The 19681-nt window shown below is 35.9% G+C and overlaps 1 protein-coding gene across 1 annotated transcript in view; it reads right to left on the minus strand.

The window, feature by feature from the left end:
• The window catches only part of LOC137399250 (5'-3' exoribonuclease 2-like), a 41573-nt gene extending 22852 nt beyond the window's left edge, over window positions 1-18721 (minus strand). Inside the window, exons 1-11 of the mRNA XM_068085275.1 lie at window positions 18542-18721; window positions 17763-17893; window positions 16131-16242; window positions 14132-14193; window positions 12188-12299; window positions 10408-10570; window positions 7796-8004; window positions 4917-5042; window positions 2522-2659; window positions 2330-2437; window positions 2082-2126 (exon numbers count right to left, since the gene is read on the minus strand). Of these exons, the coding sequence (XP_067941376.1) occupies window positions 2082-2126; window positions 2330-2437; window positions 2522-2659; window positions 4917-5042; window positions 7796-8004; window positions 10408-10570; window positions 12188-12299; window positions 14132-14193; window positions 16131-16242; window positions 17763-17893; window positions 18542-18616 (1281 nt within the window). The 5' untranslated portion in view covers window positions 18617-18721. The remainder of the gene's footprint in view (window positions 1-2081; window positions 2127-2329; window positions 2438-2521; window positions 2660-4916; window positions 5043-7795; window positions 8005-10407; window positions 10571-12187; window positions 12300-14131; window positions 14194-16130; window positions 16243-17762; window positions 17894-18541) is intronic.
• Window positions 18722-19681: the final 960 nt, after the last annotated feature.

Here is a 19681-nt window from a genome sequence, read left to right on the forward strand (position 1 = left end):
ACAAAGTCCCATTCTTCACCATTTAAATTGTCATCGCTAAGATTCTCTTCTGGAACAACATTATTTTTTCGAATTTAATGTTTTTTGTGGTATCAGTCTGTAAGTCCACACTTTGATAATCCATTTGACACATCGGCTATTGTCGGTCCAACCTTTTTCTTGTGCATGAATCACGATTTTTGACAGAAATCTGTTCTGCGGTATGGCTTTCCCGTTAAATATGTAAATATTATCAGAGGTGGCAGTTTCGTTCTATTGGCTAAGCGGACCAACACGATGGTGAAGAGCTGTTTCTTGTGCCCTGTTGTCTTCATTAGCACTGCTTTCTCTTGTTCATTCGTTTAAGTGTTGTATTGCTGATAGCAGCAAAGAAATGGGCGTTTCTGCTGATGGCATTTTCAAATGTCATTTTTTCAGCTACATATCACTCGCCTCTGATGCCGACTGATAATTACCGATCAAGCCATTCGAGCCAGAGAAGGAGGTCGACATATACCGCAGGTACATGTCAAAACCAAAATTTTAAACCCAACTTCAGACCTTGACTTATACGCCGGGTCGACTTTGTAGCAAATTTCGTTATGCTTTTAGGAAATGGAGGTTCAGTTTACGATCTAATGGATTGTTCAAAGAGTGTTGTAGGCTACTGCAATTTCGAAGCTTGGAGAGGTTATTAATTTTCACTGCTGTTTATTGATTGACACCGTGAAATCTAAAATAGTGTAATACATTGTGATTACATAATGCTTTAGATAAAATGGGGTAAAAAATACGTAATAATGAGTAATAAAAGGTACACAACTGTTGACATAAAATATCGCTATAAAATCCATACCTTTAATTCTCTCTTCTCTTATAGGTTTAAATTGCAGCAACATTTAGAAAAGTAGGTAAAGTTGTAAATGAAGAATTTGTATCGACTGATTTCCAGTGATATTTCAAACCTACTAACAGGTATTGACAGAGCGCGCCAAGGTGAGCGCGCTAATAAAATTTTACGGTGCGGACCGGACTCATTGACTGACAGATCACGGTACCACTCCCGCCGGCCAATCGCGCCCACGCAGCACAAGGGCTGTCAGCTGTGACCGCCAAACAGCCGGGCAACGAACAATGCCGCAAACTCAACACTGACAACCGGCCTCCAACAACACCAATTAGTGGTTGATCCCAGCCCATAGCTAATACGAACTTGCATAATTTATTGTATGTTGCTAATCTACTAGTAACTAGAAAATAAGTGGAACAAGGGTGTTGCTGATTCAAAATTATACTATATTTATTACAGACTTGTACCCTGAGAATTACGGTAGTTAAGCTATTGGATTTCCGCAGACCTTGGCTATGTACTTGACTCATAAAGGTCTGGTTAAAGATGCACTTACACAAAATTGAATTAGATTTTATTAGAAAGTATCGGTATTTTCTATCATTTATGATTGTTTTTGATGTTTGAAGTGATCTGACTACCAGAATGTTTCAAAATTAAAATCCACAAAACTTAAAAACGAGACTGAAACGTTAAAAAAATATTCCTGCCAAATGAGATCACTCGTTATTATCGTTGCGATAGTTGATATCAGCTGTCGTGTTCGAGTTGCAGCATTACGCGTCTCTGTTTTGTCAGTCTCTTTGCAATTATTGATGTCATAATCATACTTTTCCTTGATCTGACAGTTTTAATGGTGATCACGTTTTGTTGCTTTTAATCTTGAAACACCCTGGTAGTCAGATCAGCTCAGACATAAAAAATAAGCGTAAATAATAGAAAACTGTCGATACTCTGATTAAATCTATTAAAATTTTGTGAAAGTTCGTTGTTAACAGTATATTGAGCAATAGGAATCTCCTGAGTTACTTAGTAAACAGTAAAGTGTGTATGTAAACACAAAGTTCCAACTGATAATAGATAGTTTTGTAAATTTTTGTACATTTCAAAATAAAGTTGAAATATACTAAAAACATGTAAACAACAGATCAAGAGCAAACAACTCTACCACACAAACCAAACATGAGGTCAAATCGGCTGTTTTGAACATAACAACTTGCTGCGCAAAGAATAGCTATAATCTTGAACTTACCCGAGCCTGCCTTCTCTCGTTCTTTTTTCTTGCTCTAAACCGTACCTATATGGCACAACAACATTAACATACGTATACTGACAGATCTAAACAAGTGCTCTCTCAAACAATGCCTTAAGAAGAATAGAATTAAACATTGATTTGTTGCTCCAATTATAAAAGGAACAACAACTGCTTGCACCACAGCAATGAATCATGGAAGGAACATCAACTACTTGCACCACAGTAATGAATCGTGGAAGCCATACCTCGTCTTGCCTTCTGTTTTTAAAGATCTGGTCCTCCGCTTCTCCAAGAGCTTTCAACACCACCTGAACCTTGTTGAGATCAGCCACTCCGTCTTTTGACAAGTAACCCTGACAAGAACAAAACCTTCTATGAGACTAGCCCCAAATACCGAGAGCGATGTACGGAAAAGATATAAGTACAAGATGCGTTACCCCTGTTTGACGAGCTGTTTCTTTATATATTCTCACGAGTCTGTCAATGGCACCTTCTCTGATCTCAAGACTCGGGAGATGAGGCAGGAAATCATTGCCCACAAAGAAGCACATGAATATCCAATCGTCTATCACCCTCTGCAACAATGTATCGGACCGACTAATCCGGCGGTTAAAGAGCCTCAAGATTAAAGGTCGCCTACTGACCTGATTCCACTGCTTCAAGTCAATCGAACCCGATGGCTAGCAGCAAGAATATTGAGGATCTTAAGAAACCATGCCTGACACTTGGGAGAAACATTAAAGAGAGAGTTTTGGTATGTAATACATGCACGCACGTAGCAGCTGTATGTGTCCCAGTTAGTAGATTACGAGGGAGTATAGATTACATACAGATTGATCTAGATACCAAAAAGTTTGCATAGTCAAATTTAGAAGCTAGTACATATTCCACTGGCTAGCAACTGCTAATCATAAAGTCTTGTCAACACAAATGAGTCACCGAAAGAGGCTGTTTTTGGTTAGGCAAAGTATTGGCTAGGCTAGTAACTAGTAAAATGTACACTAATAAATGGTTAAAACTCAAGAAATGGAAATAACATATTAATAACAAGACAAGTTGGAATTACCTTCATAAGAAAAAACCAAAAAGAATTTTTAGCACTCATATTCGACAACCTTTAGTTTAACCTTCAGTTTATAGCACAATGAAGCATTTTTGAAGGTGATCCAATGGCATATTCTATAACTAATTTAGCAAGGCACTCATTCGTAATAATGCACTGCAGTGAAAAACGATTAAACTGAAAAATGAAACACATCGATCCAAATGTGATTTGATTGGGAATTGAATGATAAATATCTAGTCTACCAGTTGGAAAACAGTAACTGCTTTATGAGGAGTCTCCAATTCAATTAGGCTGACCTGATCTTGCGCTTACAAATGACTGTCCATCCAATGACTTACACAACTATTAATAGGCAATAGAAACGCCATACAAGACTATCAAATTTTATCAATAAAACTATTATATGACTCCATCGCTAATCGCTACCTCTTCCTCGACAAATCAGCCATTAAAATTATTTTACAACTTGTAACAACTCAAAACAAACTATTTCTAAAACTTTTTAGTGAAAGCTACAAATAAGCTACAAGAGTTATGCCTCCATGAATTTTTGTTAAACAGCGATGAGACAACTTCCATTTCCAGAAAAAGAAAATTACGCTGATTTTATAAAATGGGAATACTGACTAACCATTGGCCGGGATGATATCTTCATGTTTTAATCAGTTGACCATAGACAACCAGATCAGATAAAAACAAACCAACCTGGCAACTTTCGCATATTTAGAAGAGCTCACATTTATGTACTGAAATTTTAAATACCGAGTAGATCAAATGTGAAAGGCAAGATTACGCATGTTGATATATTTATTATACGGGACCTTCCGCAAAATGTAGGAAATACAAATGTGTTCTACGAGCGAGTCCGTGATTTCTTCAATTTGAAAATAACTGAAAAGATGCTTGTAATGAGTAATAACAATGCAGAGCATTAGCTGATGTTTTGTTAAATAAGATAAACAATTATATGAATTAATTATATATTAACTCCAACAAATTATTTCAGTCAGGGAGCAAGTTGTTTGAAAATTGAAATAAAATATTAGATGCCTAGAGCCTTAATATTTAACATACTGTGTCAAAATTAATGATAGCTAAATGTGGGAGTAGAACAGCCATGATACATTTATCAACGATCCTCTAGTTCAGGAGATAGGGTTACCATGCCGTAGGCCGCAAAGGAATATCTCGTACCAACAGCAAGGACTACGCAATTATTTAGATTTTATCTAAAACTGATGATCTTTCATAAAATTTGCTATTACAGAGAAAAGGCAGTAAAAAGGTCTGAATAAAATGCATAACATCAACTCTGCTTATGAACTAGAGACTACAAGAAAAGAGTTCATTTAGAGTTGCAAATTTTACAAGGAAAACAACTCCAATTTTATACTTTTGTCAACAACTAAGAATTCTTACTGGAAAACCTCTAATTGAACGCAACCTTTATTTGAATTCCACCTCCATTTGACCACCACTCTGGGGGAAGAGTTGAAAAATAGAGTGCCATGGCGTTAAAATAAAGGTTTTACAGTAAATGTGAAATCCAGGACAACTCTTATAAGGTAAATACTGTTACTAAAGCATGAGCTGATAACTTCAATATTTTAATGACAAGGGGTATGTAAAGTCAACCGCTCTGCCTACCTAGACAGAGAAGGACAAGGAAATTAGAAGTGGAAAAAACTTTGAAAACCTGTTTGATGTCAAAGGAGTCAATTAAACAGCAAAAGACCGACAGCAAGGTCATAACCCGGAGATATTACCTCAAAATCGTAGGAAAAGTTGATGTTGGTAAGGAGGAGATCTCTGGAGAGGTACTCCCTCAGCACATTCAGTCTGATAAATATGAACTCTACACCACTTGGCTGTATTTCTGGCAGTTCATCATGCTGTCAACAACCATACAACACTTTATCACTGACACATAATAGTAATTAGCCTGAACATGACAGACAGAGGGGTGACAACTCTTATACAGCTGGTGGTGATGAGAGCGGCGAGAATAAATTACTGTAGAAGCGCAGATGTTGAAAACTGTTTACTCTGACATATGAAGAACAATTGGAATAAAGTTCAAGAGCTGATAAATATGTAAGAGGCACGGTTAAATATGACAACCATAAAAACATGACTCTCGCTACCTATTCGATTTTTTACCGCGACGATTAAATATTCCGTAGAACTTAATATTCGACAAAGGTGCACAAAATATATCATAACTTTTGAAATACCAGATCTATGAAAAGGTTTTGAAACTAAATTGATCAGCATTCAATTTTACATCAGCTGATGCTATAAAAACAAGTCAGCAAGAATGTTGCTGACTGTGTTTGAAAATTTTTCAACCCTTCCCTTACTACCGCGTGTAATAACTTGAAGGTATCCCGAGTCAAAAGGGTTATCGCTATTACTATAGCTTACGGCATTACTATTATTGTTGAAAATAATTATTGTCCCTAAGACTATTATGCAATAGGCCTAGACGATCCTCACAAATCAATTGATCCACAATTAGTGAAATCTCATTAGCTATAATGAGTCAGACACGACTGACCATGGAGAAGAAAAAAATTGTGATCAAAATCAATGCTTTCGAAAAACGAAACTCATCTCAGCCTGGGATGTAAACACGTTTCGTTAATGCAGAAAATGGTTTCCTTCCATTCGCATACAGACACAATGCACTAATAAAATAACTACTCACAAACTAACAACATTTTTTACAAAGCTTATTAAACCCACACCACACAACTCTTGGCCATACACAAACGCTGTACCGATACACATTACGCGGCTCGTGGTATGCGATGAGCTAGGCAAGACACCCTATAGCCTCATGTTTCTTTCTCTGACAACAATGAGGGTTCTATATCAAATGACACATAAAAAGATTACCATTAATTTTAATATGCATGATTACACGTTCCAGACAAGTTACAGATTTGAAATTAAAATAAAAACTTGTCTAGTTCCTATTCAAAATTTAATAAGCAGAAGTTTAAACAAATGTTGTTAAATTATGACTGCTTCTAAAAAGGGACAATGTTGAAAGCGAAGAGGTGAAAAAGCAGACAAGTTATAAAACGGGTATTGAACCAACAGTCACTAAAACTTGATTGAGACAAGTCAAATTCAGTCGTAGTGATAACAATGCCATGGCTTATCGATATGATACATGTAGTCCTCATTTAACGACGGTTATTCCCTCCAGGAAATCCGTTGATAATGTATCCGTAGTTTAATAGGTTAGACCATTCCATCATCATTCAGCAATATGATAGCTTTTACTTTTTCCTCTTTTATCCATTAAAGCCTTATTTACTGGTTTGGCAGTATTTAAACTCATTTAATATTCTAGTCATAAAAATTCAAATATCTTGAAAATGACTAACATATTCATAAATTTCAAATTATAAATTTAATATTCTTTAATTCATAAACTTCAAATATCTTGAAATTTATGAATTAAAGTTATGCAATAATGCATATCCAATAAATTTTCAGCGATAAAGTTTGAAAACCTAAGCTAGTCTAGAATACCGCAAATGAATGGCTCTAACCATTTTGTCATTTGACCATACATACGATAGTGTACTACTGTATGTATTGTTACTTAAGTACTTTCTATAATTTCCCTGTATTATATAATGTAGCGTAACACATCTATTTATTGCAAATTATTTATTTGATGAATAGATTATGGATTAGAGTACGACTAACATGGGAAGATACTGAGTGAGAGTTGGAGAGGGTGGCTGCGTTACCTTAGCCAACTTATCAAACGCATGCGTGGGCACGTTGTTACGCTCACAACTGTAACACCACTGCGCTGCCGTACTTACAAGAATTTGTGTTAAACAAATACTTGAGCAGTTTCAAAGTCTGTCGTTACTCTGAGTTGTCAGTAAACAATGACTACTTGTATTAAAACTATATCATAGAAGTGATAATGAGAAGACAGATAAAACCTTACTCTTGATTCGCCATACATAATAGTACTTAACAATACTAAACTGCTGCCTCTTTGAGATAAACTATGACTGCTGGACTAACTAGAGACAAAGCCATTACCACTACCTGCAACTCAAGTTTTGATATCATTTCCTGATACAGTGCACCATCAGAATACAATTTTGATCTAATCCAGGGTTGGCATCACATGGTGAAAAAGTCGTATGTAGGGGTATAGAAACCATGGTAATTATATAATGCAAACATTTCCTGGTTAAAATCACCAAAATTTTATATAAGCGCAGTACATACTAACAACTAGTGACAAAACAGTATGTTAACCTTAGTAACTATAGTTACCTACAGAGACATTATTGTATTTAGTAGTTATGACCTGCAATAATATTTTAAAACATTTGCGGTGAAGAGTTTCGGCGTCTTTGTTATTTTGGCGTACGCAATAAGCACACCGACTGTCAATTTGAGCTTGAGCGAGAATTTTGTTGAATTCGTATGAGGTGAAATCATCATGCTTCACTTCGCAAAGTGAAAAAATCATATATCAAGATAATTGCATCCTGAGGTTGCACTGTACTAAGTTTCAATTCAAGCGAATGTTTCACACAGATTCACATGATGTTTCAATACTTACTCAAACCGGCCAACTTATCAAAAGAAATAATAATCTCACCTCGCCTCGTTTAGCCTTAGGAGCTCCTGTGCATTCTTTTGCCTCGTGCCCCAGCTGTGCACAAATCTCACATGGTCTTGGCTGACCTGGCTTGAATTCCTCTCTTATTATTGTGAAGTTGGGCTCATGTGTTGCCAACCCCAACATGATAAGGTCAGCATCGGCACCACACAGGCAGTGCTGAGTGTTGGGGTCATGATCCGGCTGACCTAAGATCAAGTAAAACACACTAGTCTGTCACAAACACAAAATAAAACAGAAATAGTCCATGAAGGAACAGCATGAACAGTAGAGCACCCAAAGGCGTGTGGCACTACTGTTTCTAGTAACTTTCCAGAGCACTAAAGGAATCAGCAAATGAGAAAAGAGCAATACCAAAGAGTTCTAAAAATACACCAACACACTATGACGGGTGTCGATATTATCATGTCTTAACCTTTTTTGTGCCATTTTTGCATTTGAGCATAAACGCTTGTGTGACCAAAGTGCCAATTTCGCATTTCTGTGAATCTGCAATGGCTAAGAATTGATAAAAATTAGCGACCGGCAAATGAGCATAATATGATTTCAAAATATCTACAAACTTTATGTATTAACAGTAGAAATATATTTAGAGTGCCTATCAAGCAATTTTAGACAGTTAGAACAAGTATTTAATTAATAGTGGTAAAAGAAATGGACAAAAAAATACCACCCATTTAATTGTGATGTTGCAAATGATTTTTAAAATATTTATTACATTTTCAAAAATTTGTGACAGCCGTCTTAACCCGAGTTTCAACACAATATAAACCTACATACATCTATGAAATATCAAAAGGAAAGGCTATATTGCTTGGTAATTGCTTTGTTCATCAATCGAAAAAATGATGTTTTGCAAAAGCCAATTATCTGAAAACGGTAGTTTCTATAAAAGAAGTTTTTCTATGGTGTTTCCTGTCTAACGTTGTTACAATGTCTTTTAGTTTAAATTCGAAACCTTTGTGGGCGCATTCATCGTTTTTAATTTTAGGAAGTTTCTGCTATCGATAATCATATTTTGAAGGATACAAATTTATTTGTTAGTCGATCGTACATTTTTCCGAGTTCTGTTTCTGGTTGGTAATATATTCATAAAATGTTGTTATATAATTCTGCATTAATTTATTCTAGCTTGTCTAAACTGCTTTTACATTATTTTATGCTTCTGGCAGCAAAATAAAATGGTTAACATGTATGAAGTATGAACTAGAGCCCAGAGGATTGTATTTTTATTTAAAAAACAAACATTTTTGTATTCGGCATCATCTGGTTTGCTATAAGATCACCCACGACAGGTACTATTGGTGGTATTCTGTTGTTTACAGAGTTCAGCGAATAATGCTGCAGTCAAAGTATTAAAGTGCATCAATTATATCAGTACTGTTTCAGCTTATTCAGATTCTTCAATATCTTGGCTTTCAAATGAGCCATTGTTTGACATCGTGAGACAGATATTGGTTGGTGTTTATAGGATTTCCCCAGAGCGCTACCACAGAAATGTTCAATGGTATAGGTTCGCAAATTATGACGCCACAATGTTCATATTCGGTGTTGTGTGCTCTTACCACTTATTTATCAACTACTATAATGACGCTAGAAGCAGGCGAACGTAGGAAAACTCCAGAGAACCAATGAAGATGACAAAGGAATCAGTGTAATTAGCTCTCCATGTACAGATTTTTATGATAAATAGCTCAGATTTCAAGAACCAGACTATGTTTCCCGATGATATTATGTACTAGCCCTCTCTTTTTATTGTGATGTTGAGGGACATGACTAAGGCTAATTAATTTCAAGCATTGCGTGATCTCGCGAGTGCAATTTATGTATAGTCCTAGGGCCACGCAACTGCAGGGCACAATTTAATTGATGTGATTTCATTACCTTTATCAACGACAGTATATTTATTGAAGCATAATCATGTTTAGAAGGCAACATGGAAAGTGATGCGAATTCTTCAGATAATAATACTACTACAACTAAGGATGAAAAAAGCAAACTCTAACAATCACCCGGAATCTATTAACCCAGAACATGTGTTTCTATTGGTCGAGCATTAGCACGATCCCAGGCATTGTTGATTATCTAGAATCCTAGTTTATTATTCGCGCTCTCTGGGTTAAGAGCACCGATTGTCACAGAAGAGGGCAATTTTCTGTGACAATGGCAGCGAAAGGCACCGACAACCTAAGGCTAAATGCTAATTATGACATCACATTGTGAGAACCACAACCAAGTGTTTTTTTATTGCAGGACATACTTTTGACAACCTGTTTTTCATAGTTCTATTATTCTTTGTGTATTGAATATAGGTTCATTCGAAAGCCAAGACTCTGAAGTACTGAAATATATGATAAAGGTACTGATATAATTGATGTGCTTTAAACACAACCTGTGAAACCAGTCCTTGAGTCGGAGAAACTAAATTGCTCACACACAGAATCAGTTAGAGCGGAAATCATGGCCTAATTAAACATTAACATTTCAGTATGCTTTATACTAACAGCTTACAATATGATAACATATTACAAAGCTAGATTGTAATGCAGACTAGAATATTCATAGAGCGTATAGAGGAGAGATATACTAACCTCGCTGTTTACGTATGTAGTCCATGATCTTGTGCTCACCCTCGCCTGGCATATTGGCATCAGAAAGAATGACCTTGAGCTTGCGCCATGCCGGGTCAGTGTTAAGTCTGTCATGGATGTAGTATCTGAGGCAATCGGCAAGCCGAAACATGAATGGCGTTCCCTTTAAGAAAAGAATGGAAAACACGTCCATACTTTCCTTAGCACTAATAGTAAAACAATACCACCCAGACTCTGAAGGTCACATAACTCCGAGGGGTAGCAATGATGAATATGTACATTTTTTTGAAGGAAACTGGATGTGATGAGATATATTTACAACAAGCATTACAAGATTTAAACCTCAGATATAAAACTCTGAAGTTTACAGAGAAATGAGACTTGTGACAAAAACCTGTCTGTTCTCTTGGAGCCGCTGCTTTAGCATTACGGAAACAATTATTTCACTACAAAAGGCAGCAAAAAATTGCATAAAAATTTTAGTAAAATGAAATATTGCCTTCTACCAGTATTTCCCTAATCAAGAACCATGAAGTCTTTTCTGTTTGGAATATAGTCAAACCCTGACATTTAGAAGTTAATCTGTTACTATATTTACTCCGCATGTCAAACTTGTATTTTGAAGCAAATATTCTTACCATACATTTTATTTCATTCGCTTTGTTCCACATCCCAAAAACTGATAGTAAATATTTTAGGTAAGTACACATAACCTAATAGTGCATTATATAGATATGTATTATATTAATAATACAAAAACCTAAAATATATGTAAAAACTAAATAAACAAAGCTATATCAGTAGACATTTTTTGTTACTTTACGAGTTTGAGCAAAATCGAAAAGTCAACAATGCTCAGACTCGATAGCAGAGTAAGTGATAGAAATATCTGGAGTAACTTACTCTAGCTTACACTCGATATTGTTTAAATTGGCTCAACTTTTACATTTTGCATCAATTGTACATTTTACTTTCTGCTATCACGCAAAATTATGTATCAAAAAGTTTCTAACAACGCACATTGGGAATGAATTCCTTCACATGCCAACAGATAATGTTCGCAAAAAGATGATCGTCGAGTGGAGTTATACTGTACTACCACAAGCACCTTTATTAAATGTTAGTTTGTGACAGGAGATCTATAAATACAAATGCGATGTCCATCCGTCTTTATATTAGTCTTCCTTCCTGGTATTAACAATGAAGAAACACTCAGAAGCAGCGGTAGAGTTCAGAGTTCAACTATTTAACAACAACCACGACTACAGCTGTTGCTGCACGATATCTTTGCATGTACATTCGATTATTTGGTCTCAAAATATATCGAATATCGAAAAATATCGAACATTGGAGTTGTCTTCTTTCAATAGAAAGTGTTAGGCTTTAACATGAACGATATGAGAGGATATTGGCTAATATTGGTTGAAAAACAGGAGTTGTCAGCTCGTTACAATAAAGAGAAGAGACAACTCCATTTTTGCAAAATAAAATCAGCCGATATTTCGATAAAATATCGACTTCGATATTCATATCGACTTGAAAACTGGCCAAATATAAAATCGTCCACTGAAATATATCGTCATATCGAATTATATCGTGTTATCGTGCAGCACTAACTACAGCCACCACAAAGCTACTGATAAAAGCCCGGCATGAATTAGCTATAAAGAAGCAAGATAGTTCAGCAATAACAGACTAACGAAAACAAAGTAACAAGACCCAGTATGCAGTAAGTGTATAATATACCACGGTGTAAGTTAAGTGACAAAGAGACACTCACAGGAGTAATACAATTGCTGTCAAAGTGTTCAGACTTGGGTTTCTCTGGCGGAAGTGTGACGCCATTGGCCTCCAACTGAGCTCTGATCTTTGATAACTCTACTCTCTTGGTTCTTTCAAACATGACGAAAAATGAGAGATAAGAACAGAAATGAATGATACTAATAGCAGACAGACAGGAAGCTACAAAAAGTGCAGCGCCTCCTGCACCGACAGGATGTTAAATCATGTAACTAGCGGTGATGAGTATGTCTGGGCAAGTTACATCTCCGAGTATCAATACTCTGTTAGACATAAACACCCATTTATAACACTTTCATAAACAATGAAAGTGTTATAAATGGGTCCATAAAATCAAGGTTTATAAAATATACACATACATTATAGACGACTTTTGAAGAATTTGAATTGAATGTCTTTTTGGTTTGGAAATTCTGAACCATGACAACAGTTAGTGCAAGTCAACACGGACAAAAAAGTTTCCTCATCTTCTTCTGTTAAAATGAGCTAAATAGGATAGCGGTAATGTTTATGTTTTTGCTCAAACTGTCACAAGACAACTTTATTTTAATTAACAGTAAAAATCTGTATGGATAATTAAACCATAACTGTCACGAACAACTTTTATCGTATTTACTAGGTAAATCAGACACGCTGATTCCGATTTTGTACTGAAAATAAAGATTAGTCCACTAACCTTCAGTCATTTAGGCGTTTTTTATAGCATTTCAGTATCTGTTTCGAAAACAACACAATCGGCATTACAAGCTCCGCCCATAAATATGTGACGAAACCTAGCTTTTTCAGAAACGGAAGTTAGGAATGTTTAGTCCGATTTAGAATAATAGAGATGGGTGTCTTAAAACCTATTATTATCTAAATCCAGCCTGTAAAATAATTTTAGTTTTTTTATGAAAGGGATATAAACTATTTAAAATTGCTCGCAGCTTGTTACATGACGTTTAAATGGGCTGGACGCCGAGAAAAATGAGCTCAAAAAGCACGGTTTTATCACAAGCTAGCGTTGTTATCGCGCTTTTTAAATATGCAATGCTAAATAGCTTATCTACCTTTTAGAAAAGACTGATATTATTTTTAAGGCTGAATTTAGATATTAATGGATTTTAAAACACCCATCTCTATTATTCTAAATCGGTCTAAACATCCCTACGTAACTTCTGTTCCTAAAAAGCTAGGTTACGTCACGTATTTATGGACGGAGCTTGTTATGCCGATCGTGTTGTTTTCGAGACCGATATTAAACTGCTATAAAAAATCCTTCATTACTCTGAAGTTAGTGGCCTAATCTTTATTTTGATTACAAAATCGGAATCAGCGTGTCTGATTTACCTAGTAAATACGATAAAAGTTGTTCGTGGCAGTTATGGTTTAATTTGGTGTTTGACATGCAGGTCACCATCAACGACGGATTTTCCCGGTTAAAGCTTTACAGTCACAATCCATCCAGCTGACAGTTATTGGTAACACACTATCTATCAGGCGCTTCAATAAGGATCATCACTATGATAATGGTTGCCCTGTTATTGAAGTTATTTTCACAGATGCTCATTATGGAATTATTATTATTAAATAAACATTATAACTATGAATAATATTGTATTGCTTTTACATAGTTTAACAGTCAGTAAAGGCTATTTGCTCATATGGACACACATAGTTGGTAGTGCGTGAATATGCCACCGTGTCAAGCACAAACAAAGGGAGACAAATCCCAATTTGTTTTGATATATCAAAATTTGTAGAAAGTTGATAAAATTATCATGTTACATTATTAAAAAAACCAACGCAAAAAAAATTTGCAGGGCAGCATTTCTTGACATATTTGTAAGTTAACGACCTTGCTAAGCTAGGCAGAGTGATACAAGCAAACCCAACTGAAGTTGACATTGGAGGGGTGCCCCATATGAACAAGGAAGTCACTTACTCAGACTCATTGCTTGACCTGAACCTCCTAGATCTCTGTTGGTTCATCTTGGCGCGTGGAGCCTGCAACAAACATTTAGCATTTGACCCTGAGACATGCTGGATGGCAAATAGTGAACAGACAACTCCCAAATATCTTATTTCTTGACAATAGCGCTTCAAACGGAAGGCATTCTTGTAAATTCCTATGAAGAGCCACGGGCTGCAGGAGCTTCCTTAGTTTTATATGAGCTGAATAACTTGCCCTGTCATCAAATAAACATCAGCGGAATAAAGAAACGAAAGTCGTTGCTACATGCAGCAATCATGAAGAAGGCAAAACTACATAAGATAAACAGTTTGGATATATACATGTATATATAACGATCCTCAGCCAATTCACGCTTCACTTTCTGCAGTTTCAGTTATCCGCCCGTTTTTCAAAAATATTCAGCAAATAATAAAAATTGATTGGTCAAGACACATCACCAAGCATCGCCAGGATGTGTATTGTCACAACAAAAAAGCTCATACTTCAGTCCGTCTCCCTTCACTGCAGTACATAGCTATTTCCTTGTGCTCTTTGAACATACACAGCTATTTTTTCAGTGCTTGAAAGTGGTACCAAAACGATTAGTGTCTTCCAAGCCAAGAAGTGAGCAAAAAGAAGAAGACGCTTACTATTAGTGAAAAAATGAAATTGTTGGAGACACTGCTAAGGAAGGATGTTAGCATGCCGCTGTGGAATACTATTACTGTCTGGTTGAAGGAATCAGCAGTGGTACATAAAATTATACAGAAAAAATTCATAAAACTGTATCTGTGTCCTTCAATCAAGATCTAATACGCGTAGAGACTCATGGGCCGGGCAATGATAAAAATTCAAAACATTGTCAATTTGGATAGCTTATTTTCAATTTTTAACGAGTTTCGCTTTTTCCGTAAGGGCATTTGTCCCAAGTAAGTGTGGAAAATGAGGAGCCACTGTTATATTATATAGTTTATCACCTGCAAGGAAATTGTGAATTTCAATCATCAATCAGAGATCAGTTGGAAAAGCCTTCAACCAAAATTGCTCAACCTTCATTTGAGATCACCAACTTTAAGATAACACTCCAGCTATAACTCTGTTTTACAGGAAAGTTGGCAACAAACCGCACGATTGCTAGCGGTGACTTGGTTATGAAGTTTACACCAAAGCCAACATGGTTCTAAAACAATACTATAGTGAAACCTTTACTTTGGAGTCTTTTAGTAGAAATTTTGATTCAACTTACAAAAGATGTTTCTAAATAGAAAGACCAGAAGGCCTGTTGTAACTTAATCCATTTGCTTGACGTAGGTGCGACGTATGTGTCATTATCGGTTTCATTAGCTGGCAAATATCAGTAAATAACAGGGATGTTGTTTTCATTCCTTATATAATATATAGAGTCACCATATATCACATACAGAGTAGAACAGCCTTTGTTTCTAGCGAGTCAAGTTTCATGTTTTCTATATGATGACAGATTTTTTAGTATATGCCAGCGTAAATAAATCGTTCTACTTGCGCTCTTAAAAATATTCTTAGCAAAATGAGACAACAATACAACACCCGCCTCTTTTGACCGCTATCTTCCCCCAGTCTTCGCTTCGCCTAATCAAAATGACTAATGTAAAAGGAAAACAATTAACCATACCGTTTGTATTCTTTCTTCGTTTTCTTTTGGTTCTTTCCTCTTTTCATCTGTGCTTTTTCTATTTATTTTACTATGTAGTAATATAATTCTAACATGTATTTGTTACTGGTTTTAACCATTGCATGTATTTAAAATTTATACAAAAATTATATCCGAGGTTTGCGAGGCCGAGGCTCAGAAAAAACTTAGGTATTTAATCAGTTTTTACTTACAATATTTTCTACAGACGGAACGGCTTCCTGAACGAATTAATTTCTTAAGTAGAAGTCGCACTGTATATTCCATCCCATTGGACTGAATAACTATAGAGGACCAGTGTAACGAGCAAACAAAACTCACCACTCCATCTATAGCCATGTAGAGCAGCTTGCGAGGCCTGCATATAGCAAAGATTCTGTCGATGTACTCAAATATGGCTACCATCATCTCATCCTCATTCTTGGGTGCTGGCCTACAAAGATACAGACAAGACTAAAGCAATTCCAAAAAGGTATCGCTGAGTAATACAACAAACTACAGCAATATGTAGAGATAAACTCAGCTTTAGCTATGAGTATTTCTCAAAAGGATGACCTCAAAAATAATGTTGAAGTCAGCCAGTCCATAAATTTGATTCCAAATCGCAAAAAAGTTTATTGTAAAGACTGTTAACAACCAACGGTTAAATAAAGAAAAGAGCACAGGCTATAAGAACAACTAAAACAGTGTTATTATCAGGTAATCTCACTCTGTAAGGTTTATTTACAACAAACTCTGATGAACATGGTTTAGGGAAATTAGACTTCAAGTGTGAAAAGTTTGTTGTCATTCCAGCTATAACAACCCTACTCTCTTTGATGGGCTTTCACAGCCTGCACTACATCTCCTTTGTGAAATTACACGTTTCAACAATTGTTTTTTGTCCACACTATGACAAAGGGAGCACATTCTATGAAGCGTCGGCCTAATTTATGAAAGCTTTTGTTCTTTTCTCTCTTGAAAGAAGCCAATTTCAACAAACCCTGAATATGCTCGTTCAAATTGATATAGAATGTACATATATGTCACGTTACAGCAAGGAAATGGTTGATATGACTTGATGTGAATACCCTATTGTTATACAAAAGTAAAAATGGAAAATAGTTGAAAACCTTCGAAATACATTGAAAATCTGAACCGTGTGAAAGTCAAAGCTCACTTACCTGGAAGAAAGTCGAATAGAATGAATTTAAAAATATGATAAATGAAATCAATTAGCCAGCGCACCATTGGTTGGCCTCCGATGTTGATATTACACCACGAAAAGGGTTATATCCGACTTTATTTATCTATTGCTTTAATCGTTTGATCAATTGCATCAATATAGAACCATTCCTATGAGGGAAACTTTCCCTAACTAGCTCTTTGCCCTAAACAAGACTAAATTACCCTCACTCATAGAATAAAAAAGGTTAGCCCTAATTTAAATAAAAACTTCATCCTTCAAAATTGTTCTTACGAAGTAATCATTGTAGTACTGTCATTTTTCATGGTGTGATCACTTAAGATATCTAAGCAGGTTTACATAAATAGAGAGCTTTTACCAACCAGAAAATACAAAAATAAAACCGCAACACTCGTTGAAATATTTAGGAAAAACATTGCCAATGGCTCTCCAAGAATTCAGACATATCATCATGTTGCTGACTGTTGCCAAACCTAATATTTGATTTTTTTGATAAAATCATCTAAAACATATACACTAACATGTGTACTAACACATGCAATGTTAAAATAGTATGCACTACAATGGCGAGGCTTACATGGAGCTTTAAAACATTTAAAGGCAAAAAGTTTTCAGCGTTCTTTCAAGGCAAGAACCCAAAAAACTTTACTAAGTTCATGTATTGATATTTTACTGCACCGAACCCACCTGTGCTTTGTAAAAACAATCCATGCTACAAATGAAAGTGATTTAGTTAAACTTTTATTAAAGTCCTTAGTGGCACCTACTTGTCATCTGGGTGACAGCATGGATGAATAATTCCATTCATATCCAAATAAAGGTTGTCAAACTCTACATCATTCAAATTTGGGGTTGTACAATCAGGTTGAATTCTCCTTCCATCCTCATCGACTTTTGCCTATGGTAGAGTTATAGGTAACAGTACTTAGAACAATATAATAACTTCACTCGGAAAAAAGCAGTTTAATGACTAAATTAAGCAACGCGTAAAGATTTTAGTATAGATATGGTAAACGTTACGACTCGTTCACCTTATAAATCAGCTTGGATGTCTAAAAATAGTCGATCTACCAGATAATTGTTGTTCTTGTTAGTTTTAATAGTATAAACCAAAATAAATTTGAAAACAGCTCACAAATAAAAACGTCAAACACTTATGTTTATTACAGCTCTGCGGCAGTCCATTTTAGACTACAGACATACCTGCCAACTCTCACGCATTGGGCGTGAGACTCACGCAATCACCCCAAAGAAAAAGTGAAAATGCGTGAGATTTTTGCCCCTATTTCCACAATTTTATATATACTATCATTGATACATCAATTGCCCCAAAACCAAATCTCACGCATTGCCCCACTCTTGGGTTGGCAGGTCTGACTACAGACTACAAATAATATATCAATTAAAATATATTTAGTACAACACCTGGTACTTATTACTATTTCGCTAGCAAAAAAAGAAGCAAAAACTGCGGTTACTTCTCCAGAAAAAGGGAATAATACATGAATAGATAAAAGCAAAACTAAAAAGCTTAGTGTTAGATTACCTTTTCCTCGACAGCGTGAACTACAACGGACGGATACTTTCTGCTTAACCATCTGAAAAATGCTGGCACCCCCATGTGCAAACTAACTTTTTACAGTATACTTTGAAAACGTAAATGAAGTTGAATCAATAACGCTAAAACTACGATTTTTTATTATCACTTAAAGAGAAATTGGCATGGAAAAAGTAGTGTGCCCATGTAACGGCAGACGGTGTCGATCATTGGTTAGCCGAATTATAACTGGTATCACATAGGGACATCAAGTAAGAAGAAGAGTTATCTTCTTTAATCATAGTAAAAGATAACTCGTAATAAAAAAAGGTTTTGTCCTAGAAATAATTTGTGTGTAGCGTATAAGTAATTATATGTCCTGAATAACTGGTATTGAAGACATTTTGTGTTTGATACTGGGGCTGAAGTTCAACAGTAACTGAAAAAAACAGCTGACAGGCTAGATTTACAGTTAATGGAACCATAAATGGAACTCCAGTTTTTACTGGAGTTAAAGGTAGTGGGTAAAGCAGACAGTCAGTTAGGAAGTAGATACAGATCTATGGTAACTGAGGTTTATGTTGTAGAAGGATTGAGAAAAAATACTTTAGGCATGGATGAATTGAAGCACCTGAAATTATCTAAATGCATCATTTATGAGAGAATTTAAGCCGGTTAAGAAAGACCTGCTCACTAAGCAAAAAGCGTTCAGGAATAAGTTACAAATTTTCAAGCCAGTTACATTGTTGCCTCTTAGACCTATTACTGCTGGTCTAAGTTGGTATTTTTTAGATGATGGCCAATTGCTAAACATGATGAATACATCTGATGATGAAGGTAAAAGTCCCGAAGATGGGAAGGATAAGAACGGAGGCTGACCAGGAATAGTATCGATGAAGGATAGTACCAGTTACAAAGAAGCCGATCAAAGGGCAAAGGTGCCTGTCTGTAACACCAGCTACGCAGCTACAGCTATGAGCAAAGTGGAAAAGTGGCCGGTGGACAAGGTGCAGTCACCTTTGAGCGGCATTACATTTGGAACGGTCTCTGAACAGATTGCAATACCAGTTAGAGTGGACACTCACTCTGGTGAGAATGAGGTGGGCTCTCATTCTGGTGAGAGTATAACGGAGGGTATGCCTACAGGAC

The sequence above is a fragment of the Watersipora subatra genome, chromosome 7 (genome assembly GCF_963576615.1).
Source record: "Watersipora subatra chromosome 7, tzWatSuba1.1, whole genome shotgun sequence".
Classification (NCBI taxonomy): Eukaryota; Metazoa; Bryozoa; class Gymnolaemata; order Cheilostomatida; family Watersiporidae; genus Watersipora; species Watersipora subatra.